Genomic DNA, 9,029 nt, shown 5'->3' with positions numbered 1-9,029 from the left:
AATAGATATTTTAGCACTTTTATTTAGGGTTTGACAAATATTATCCTTGCAAATATGGCCTGGAAAAATATTTTTACAAATTACATGTAAATTGTGAAATTAGTTATTTTTTATCTATATTTAGTGCTATGCATTTGCCGTAACATTCTATGTGACGAGAAATCTTCAAATATTTTGCAATTTGTTTGGGAAGTAAATAATGCGCACCAAAAGTCTTCTTATTTTTTTATCAGATCATTAATTTTTTGGTCAGGCGCGCGCACACCCAAAGTCCGTGAACCAAACTACCGCCAAAATTTTAGAGCACGCGCCCTTCTACCGTGAGAAAACAAACGGGCCCGCTAAGCACCTGCTAATTACTCCGACCCTAATATAGCCGCCGCCCCCAGCCAAGCAGTTTTTGTCTTCGCATCTTCTCCACTCCCGGCCGCAATGGAGAAGACCACACCAAGGCTGTCATCGCCACCACCTCCGCAGCGGCCGTTCACCAGGAGCTCGACGTCGCCGCCGCCACCGCGGAGGCCGTCCACCACGAGGTTGCCGACTCCTCTGTCCTCACCGTCTCCTCCGTCCATGAGATCCCCATCTCCTACGTCCAGGTCCAGCAAGAGGTTCTCATGAAATCCCAAAATTCCTAATTGCTAATTGCTAATTGTTTCTTGAGTTACTCATGAATTACTCCCTTCTATGTCTTAAAAGGCAATTGCTAATTGTTTCTTGAGTCGGCAATAACCTCAGATTTAACCTCTGAATTAGCTGATAGAAATTAGCTGCTATGGATTTGTTATTCTTGAAGTGCCATTGATTTCTGAATGAGTTGGAGTATTCTAAAATTAAATTTGCAGGTCACGATAGATATAGGGGGCATGGGGATGGCTGCTCATGGAGTTGGCATTCAAAAGCTTAGTTGCTGCAAAGATTAATATTTTACCTTTGTTTGTGGATGCATATTGAACATTTTAGTTTGTTTGTTGGATGCATATGTTGATTTGGGGTGAGATTTCTATTTTGAAAATAATTTTGTTTTCAAGACTTCACTCTGCCGAGCAGCTTGATGCAGCACACCAGTATATTGATAATTATTATATTCAATTAACAAGTGTTTCTGGATGTTATCATCATTTTTTAGTGGCGCCTATATATCATTCTCAAATAATGATTATTATTGTCTGTAACTTAACATGTGTTTGCGACCTATTATAACTACTTCCTGAACCAAACAAGGCCATGGCATTCACTGTATTTCGTGAACTTATGTTGAATGAAGTGAAAATATTTTTTCTGTAGGAAAATGGGAGATATTTGGCAAGTACTTATTGATTTCTCAGGGGCCCCCAAGGACCAGAGTCGTGCCATATTGGACATTGACCGTGCTAGAGTCACCTTTGCCAACTTATTAAAGTTCAAAGTTAAGATGGGTTATTCTTCGAGGGACTTCATGTACTATTTCAAGAGATGTGGGAACGATAGTGCTTTGCTGCTGCCTATAAATTACGAAGAAGATGCATTAGCAATGATAGAAGATTGTTTAGAAGAAAAGATAGTTAGGTTAGCAGTTTCAACAACTCAGCAAGATCGAGAAGGACAATATTCAATTACACCCATTAAGCAACGTAGTACACATGAGAAAGTTAGTGGAAATGGAATTCAGGATAAAAACATTGATGCATACAAGGTGTGGCTTCAGAAGCTGCCACAGGATGAAAACAATCCAGGTAATAATGTACTTGAAAAATGCATCTAAATGAACTTTAGGTACTGTTCTAAAACTCACACTACATATATAACATCTATATGCATTTCACAGAATTTAAGGATGACACCCGGCTGAATACTGTTGCAACATATAGAGAACGGTTGAGGCAGGAAGGGCTTCTTCAAGATATTCGTAATATGAATTTGAATTATCTTGGCACTAGTACAACTTGATGTATATATTTCCAACTCCATTGTAAGTGTGTACTTTCACTTGTTTGTATGTGCAGATGCATTTTTAGATGATGAAACCATTGAAGAAGATGGAAGTGGTGACAACAGCGTAACACCAATGCAGTTTCCATCTCATGCTCGCAGGCCAAAGGCCTCTCAGAAAGGTATGCAATGGTCCAGAGTGTTCAGGCAAAACTATAATACGAAAATGCTGATTATTAATGTTTACAAACGTTCAATTTTATAACATCATTTTTATTGTAGGGGTTGGCGACAAGAGAAAGATTGGGCGTGGAACCGTTAAAGGTTTATCGGTCGATGCTAAGAGATTTAAACTTGGTAGTCATAAACTTAGTATAGATTTCTCATCCACGCAAGGCGGCCCTATAGGAGAAAACTATCGCGCGTTTATTGATGAAATAGTAAAGTTTACAAGGAAAAGGACTCCACTTATTGGAGTTCAAAAGTGGGGAGATGTAGATCAGAATGTTAAAGATAAAATAGCACGAGATATAATTGTATGTTACAGTCTTCCTCCCGCATATGCTAAATTAATTCTTTCTAATATCTAAATTGTTCACAATTTGTTGGTCGTGAGAAGGTTAGGTGGAACATTGAAAATAATGATGTTGAGAAGGCTAGGATATGGAAGATTGCAAAGGAACGTTACAGAGGATGGCGAGCTCAATTGAGTTCCACATACAAGGCATACAATAGTTACCATCAAAGAATGAGACATAAGCCAGAAGATTTGGACATTGTCGAGTGGCACTACTTGGTGTTATATTTTGGAAGTGACAAATTTCAGGTTCCAGACCTCTGACATATATGTCATTATTTTCTGTATTTTTTAGTGCAACTAACATATCTATGTTTATATTAGCGAATAAGCAACACAAACTCTAGCAATTCTCAGCATCGACAGACACTACATCTTACAGAATCAAAACCTTTTTCACAAGTTAGTTATGAGCAGGTAAGGATATCTTACCTAATCTTATTTTTTTACCTAAACAGTTACATTATTTAATTTTCTCATATCAGAGAAACCTAGAGACTGGTGATGAGCCAGATGATTTGGCACTTTGGAGGAGTACACGCAGCAAGGAAGGTCGATGGTCTTCTGATGCTGCTAAGGAAATATATGTAAGTACTACTTTGTTCGTTACTATACATGTCATATAGTTAACTCATGAGTTATCTAAAAAGTTTTTTTCTGTTGTAAATATGTTACGTGAATGATATAGTTATCTATCCTCAAACTTGTGTTCAGTCCTCTCTTTGTCCTTGTGTTCGTTATCTCTTGAATGTGATATAATTCTTTAAAATGCTAGTGCTCAACTGTCCATTGCTTTTTAGCTCTCAACATGCTTTGCTAAGCAAATATATTTCCATGATTAACATGGACTTCGATGTTTAGAGGAAGTAAGTAGTACATGAATCTAATTGATATAGTTCAATTTCCAAAGTATCCATTTTACCTAATTCTTATTTTACTTGAACTGTAACTGCTATTGCTACTTGCTAAAGCTAAAAACACTAACTGTGTTCTTAATTTTAGGAAAGCACCTTCTCCAAAATTGTAGAGAGAATTGAGTTGGACGCTTCTGTGATTTCAAAGGAACAAGAAAGGCACATTCTTCGTGAAACCTACAAGGAAACAACTGGATGCAAGAGCAGGAAAGGTCCTGGACATGGATACTTGGCAAAGTATCCGACCCGAAGCCAACTGATGAATGAACGAATTGAAGAGCAAGCTCGTGCACCTGCATTAGCAGCAGCAGCCCAATAGAAGAATACTGAGATGCAAGCTGAGGTACATAAGTTAAAAGAACAGCTTTCCGTTGAAGCCGCAGAGAGGGAGAAAGACAAGGAAAAAATTCAACAGCTAGAACAACAACTGGAGAGTACAGGCAACAAGATTAGAGAAGAACTAAGGCAAGAGTTTTTTTTTGCTAATCAAACAACACAATCAAGCACCGCCTTTGGTAATAATTCTAATTCTCAACTGTAAGCAATATCATGTATTTTAACAATGCTTCAGTGCTAATGTTTCTCCTTATAACGCAAATGCAAGAATGCTGCACCAACCACTACAGCCGCTCAGCCTGAAGAAACAGCCCCTCAGCCTGAAGAAATAGCCCCTCAGCCTAAAGAATTCACTACCAGTACTACTACTAGTATTTATAATAAAGTTGGTGAAAATGAAGTTGCAGATTTGGGGTATTATCTTTTGATAAATGGAACCTGCAATGTAATGGATACATACATTTAATCTTGAGGTCATGTGTGCATCTTTTTTTTTCAATATGAAGGCTGGTACAGAAACTACCCTGGCCACACATAATGAACCTTCTAATGGACCTACTGTTGTTCCCACCCCCAGCCAAGGACCAGAACATGTGCAACAGGTAATATCAGTTTTTTGTCTATGTTTGTACCTCTACTGTTTGGGCAGCATATGCAGTTTTGATTGTGCAATTATTTTTGAGGTGGAAATGATGTTTTCTATGGTTTTAATAAATACCAAAGATGTAGATAATTATCTTATCTTGGTTGTGATAAATTTTCATGTTCCTAGGTCTGATGGTTTATGAGTTACATGCTTAATAAGTTTGTTGTCTGGTTTGATTGTATTTCGGGACAATTTTAAAAACTTTGCAAAATTCACCATGTTAATTTGATTCTCTGAAAAACATGTCAATACAAAAGTTGTAGACAATTCATGTATCTATCTGCTTCTAAAAGTTCATGGTAATTGACCCTATGGTTTGCATACCACAGCTGTGCAAAGTTAGGTGATACGTTTGGTTGCTCTCTGTCTTGACATGATAGATTTCTGTACTTATGTAATTTCGACCTGTTAAACTTGAGAATAATGTTTGTATGATTGAAGATGAAATGTACGCAATTCCATAAGATTTCCAGTATGTCTTGCTGCATGTCATTTGGACTTGTAAATCTCTAGTTATGATTTATTTACTTGACTACTGCATGTATACCTATAGTTGAACAGATTCATAGAAATGCTAAAGTCGTGATTGCTCCTTCAAATCATCTGGTTTTTGCAGACCGAAGCAGTCTCAGTGTATTATTGACCAAACAAATGAGAATCCCACCATGTCGCCTAACTCGCAGCAATGGCAACATATCACTTTTCACAAATGACAAAGGCAGTAGTGAGTCAGTGAGATTTATTACATCACAAACATTGAGGAATAGTGCTGCAAATAAAAAGCGAGATACAAGAAAGAAAGGAGGAAAGGTATGAGCTGGAAATCTTATACATGAATCAGGTGTCATCTTAAGTTGTTGTCCAGATTATTGACATCAACTTTGTCCACTTATACATGTATGTTTCTGTACGATATAATATGGAAGATGAAATATCTATTCTCTTCTTTCATTTATCTGGTACAGAACAACCTTTCTTTTGCATGGGCTATGAGCTGTCTATTTTAGGTTCCACTGTGTGATCAACTATATATTACTAATGAATGTCATTTTGACTTTTTTAGGACAATCAACCTTGAGGGAGTCTTGGCAAGCTGAATTGAATCAAATATTGTGCAACGAGAAAGATGTCATGTTCACCTATGCTAAGAGACATGTATTTTTGTTTATGATTGCCTTTTTCTAACATAAGTTAGTGGTTTGTAATGCAGTTTGAACTTTGCAATTATCTTCTTTGAAGTAGGAAGGCCTTTGACTTCCTTATATTGTACAAACTATTGAATGATGATGATCCAAGTTATTAATATGATTGCCTTTCTGTGCCATTGAATTTTGTAATTTTATGAATTTCTGTGCAATTAATTCATTCTGTTCCCATAAACACCATATCGATGCAATAGTTCCTTGTGCATCGAACCTCATGTCGATGCAATAGTTTGTATTGCATCGAAGCTCATGTCGTTGTAATAGTTTGTATTGCACCCAACCTCACGTCGATGCAATAGTTTGTATTGCATTGAACATAAAGTCGATGCAATAGTTCATATTGCACCAAACCAAAATGGTGATGCAATAGGTTCTATTGCATCAAACATAATATTGATGCAATATACACTATTGCACCCAACGTTAGTCGTTGCAATTGATGTATTGCAACAGTATGATTTTGATGCAATAAGCTATTGCATCTCTCATTTTTTATGCAAGAGACAACGGATGGACGATGCAATAGCTGCTTCTCACATCAGCCACAACAAACCGATGCGAAAGGATATTGCATCAAGACCACTTGCATCGGCTCCCATCAAACGAGAAATTGATGAGATACTGAGCTATCGCATCAATTTTAGCCCTATAACATCAAAAATTAGGCAGTGCAATAGGGTAAAAATTTAGTAGTGAAGACATCAAGGAGATAGAAGAAGCTGATCAAATCCGTCCGCGCGCCATATCGGCTATCCAAACCCTGCTGAATATATAAGCTCTTCATCGGCGGCATGTCTTGTTCTGCCTTTAGAGATTGCTGACTATTTTGGTCTAGCCTAGAGAACTGTTATCAGCATTTTTTTAAAAAAAACATCATACTCAGTCCTAGATACACTTTAATCCAGCCGATAGGAATGTCATCGGCACTTAAACTTTCATGCGTCGACCCATATGCTTGGGTAGTATTTCTTTAAGTATTTTCCATTCAATGCTCTAGGAAATTCAACTCCTTTGAGGGTTTCCAAAATATAAGCATTACTAGGAGCAGACCAGTTTATCCGATAAGGACCTTCCCAATTAGGAGACCACTTCCCAAATTTTAAACTTTTAGTCCCAATCGGTAAGATTAGTTTCCACACCAAATCTCCATCGGCAAACTCCTTAGGTTTTACCTTTTTATCGTACCACCTAGCAACTCTCTTTTTATTTTCTTCTATACTCATCAAAGCCCTCAGCCGATGCCCTGCCAAATCATCTAACTCATCTTTCATCAAAGTGGCATAGTCATCGGCAGCCAGGTGATCTTGAAAAGATAGTCGCCTAGATCCGGTCTTAATTTCCCATGGTAGCACTGCATCATGTCCATACACCAACTGATAAGGTGAAACTTTAGTCGACCCATGACATGCCATCCGATATGACCATAAAGCCTCACTTAACAATGTATGCCACCTTCTGGGATTTTCTTCAATCTTTCGTTTGATGAGTTTAATAATTCCTTTGTTAGACGCCTCGGCCTGCCCGTTGGCTTGAGCATAATAAGGGGAAGAGTTCAACACTTTAATCCCCATACCGATTGCAAATCCATCAAACTCTCCTGATGTAAACATGGTACCCTGATCGGTAGTAATTGTTTGAGGAATACCAAATCGGTAAATAATATGCTCTTTCACAAAATCAATCATATTGGCCGATGTTACTTTCTTCAAAGGAATAGCTTCAACCCACTTAGTGAAATAATCAGTGGCAACTAAGATGAACTTATGCCCTTTACTTGATGGCGGGTAAATCTGGCCGATCAAATCAATAGCCCATCCCCGAAACGGCCAAGGTTTAATAATAGGATTCATAACCGATGCGGGTGCCCTTTGAATATTGCCAAACTTTTGACATCCTTTGAAATATTTAAAGCAATCTTCGAGTATGGTAGGCCAATAATACCCGTTTCTCCTAATCATCCATTTCATCTTAAAAGCCGACTTATGTGCTCCACATACTCCTTCATGGATTTCTCCTACCAAACTTTTAGCCTCATCATCACCAAAGAGTACGTACTTAGTAGCTTGAAACCTGACACGCCTCTCAACCTTTTTCGATGGATCCTTTAAATAATCAATGATCTCCTTTCTCCAATCATCAGCACCGATTGCCGATAACGTGTTAAATATGGGTTGATATCCCGAGGCATGCTGAGCCAACCGATTAGCCTCCTCATTATGCAATCGAGGAACATGCTCTAATCAGAAATCCTTGAATTCCTTTAATAGCTGCATACTCCGTTCATAATAGGTTATCAAGACTTCGCTTCGGCACTCATAAATCCCAGCCAGCTGATTTATAACAAGCATAGAATCGCCGAAGATCTCAACAGCATCAGCATGAACCTCTTTTAATAATTCCAACCCTTTGATCAAAGCTTGATATTCAGCTTGATTATTGGTTGACGTAGCAACAATCGGCAGAGAAAACTCATACTTCTTTCCCTGAGGAGAAACTAATACTATACCGATTCCTGCCCCCCAGTCACACGTGGATCCATCAAAGAAGAGCGTCCAAGGAACAATTTCTAAAGTACCCGTCATACCGCAATGTTGAGTCACAAAATCGGCCATAATCTGTCCTTTAACTGCCTTAGCCGATTCGTAACGTAGATCAAATTCCGACACTGCCAAAATCCATTTACCGATTCTACCACTCATAATCGGCATAGATAACATGTATCGGACTACATCATCTTTGCGTATAACAGTGCATTCAGCCGATAGCAAATAGTGTCTTAACTAGATACATGAAAAATATAGGCATAAACATAATTTTTCAAGTGCCGAATACCTGGTCTCAGCATCAACTAGCCTTTTGCTTAAATAATAAATCACACGCTTCTTCCCCTCAAATTCTTGAATCAAAGCCGAACCAATGACCATTCGATCGGTAGACAAATATAATCTAAAGGGCTTTCCTTGCTGAGGTGGAATCAAAACTGGAGGATTTGTCAAATAATTCTTGATTTCATCTAAGGCTAACTGTTGCTCTTTTCCCCATATAAACTCTTGATCGGCTTTCAATTTAAGTAAAGGACTAAAAGCAAGAATTTTACCAGACAAATTAGATATAAACCGTCTGATAAAATTTATTTTGCCGATCAAAGACTGGAGCTCAGTTTTATTGGTAGGAGCAACTATCTTGTTGATGGCATCAATAGATCTCCTGCTAATTTCAATTCTTCTTTGATGTACCATGAAACCAAGAAATTGTCCTGCCGATGCACCAAATGCACACTTGTTAGGATTCATTTTAAACCATGTTTTCTTGTGCATTCCAACACTTTTCATAGATCGGCAAGATGCTTTGCGAAATCCCCAGACTTAACCACCACATCATCAATGTAAATCTTTACCAGCTTGCCGATGAACTCATGAAAGAAAAAAATTCATAGCCCT

The 9,029-nt window shown here is 38.0% G+C and overlaps 1 protein-coding gene across 1 annotated transcript; it reads left to right on the top strand.

The window, feature by feature from the left end:
- LOC110430945 lies at positions 409-5,689 on the top strand. Its single transcript, XM_021449206.1, has 12 exons — positions 409-611; positions 1,288-1,715; positions 1,808-1,888; positions 1,986-2,093; positions 2,194-2,447; positions 2,531-2,737; positions 2,813-2,905; positions 2,974-3,075; positions 3,491-3,917; positions 4,007-4,340; positions 5,001-5,194; positions 5,448-5,689. The coding sequence occupies exons 1-9, from the start codon at positions 433-435 to the stop codon at positions 3,719-3,721; spliced, it is 1,683 nt and encodes a 560-aa protein (XP_021304881.1). The 5' UTR covers positions 409-432; the 3' UTR covers positions 3,722-3,917; positions 4,007-4,340; positions 5,001-5,194; positions 5,448-5,689.

The sequence above is a fragment of the Sorghum bicolor genome, chromosome 10 (assembly GCF_000003195.3).
Source record: "Sorghum bicolor cultivar BTx623 chromosome 10, Sorghum_bicolor_NCBIv3, whole genome shotgun sequence".
Lineage (NCBI taxonomy): Eukaryota > Viridiplantae > Streptophyta > Magnoliopsida > Poales > Poaceae > Sorghum > Sorghum bicolor.
Note: the sequence above shows the minus strand (reverse complement) of the source record. Positions and strands in the feature narration are given on the sequence as shown.

Coding starts and splice junctions, on each gene's coding strand:
- LOC110430945 (XM_021449206.1), top strand. CDS start 433: ATGGAGAAGACCACACCAAGGCTGTCATCGCCACCACCTCCGCAGCGG. Junction 1,889..1,985: donor AGGGCTTCTTCAAGATATTC/GTAATATGAATT, acceptor TTGTATGTGCAG/ATGCATTTTTAGATGATGAA. Junction 3,076..3,490: donor ATGCTGCTAAGGAAATATAT/GTAAGTACTACT, acceptor TCTTAATTTTAG/GAAAGCACCTTCTCCAAAAT.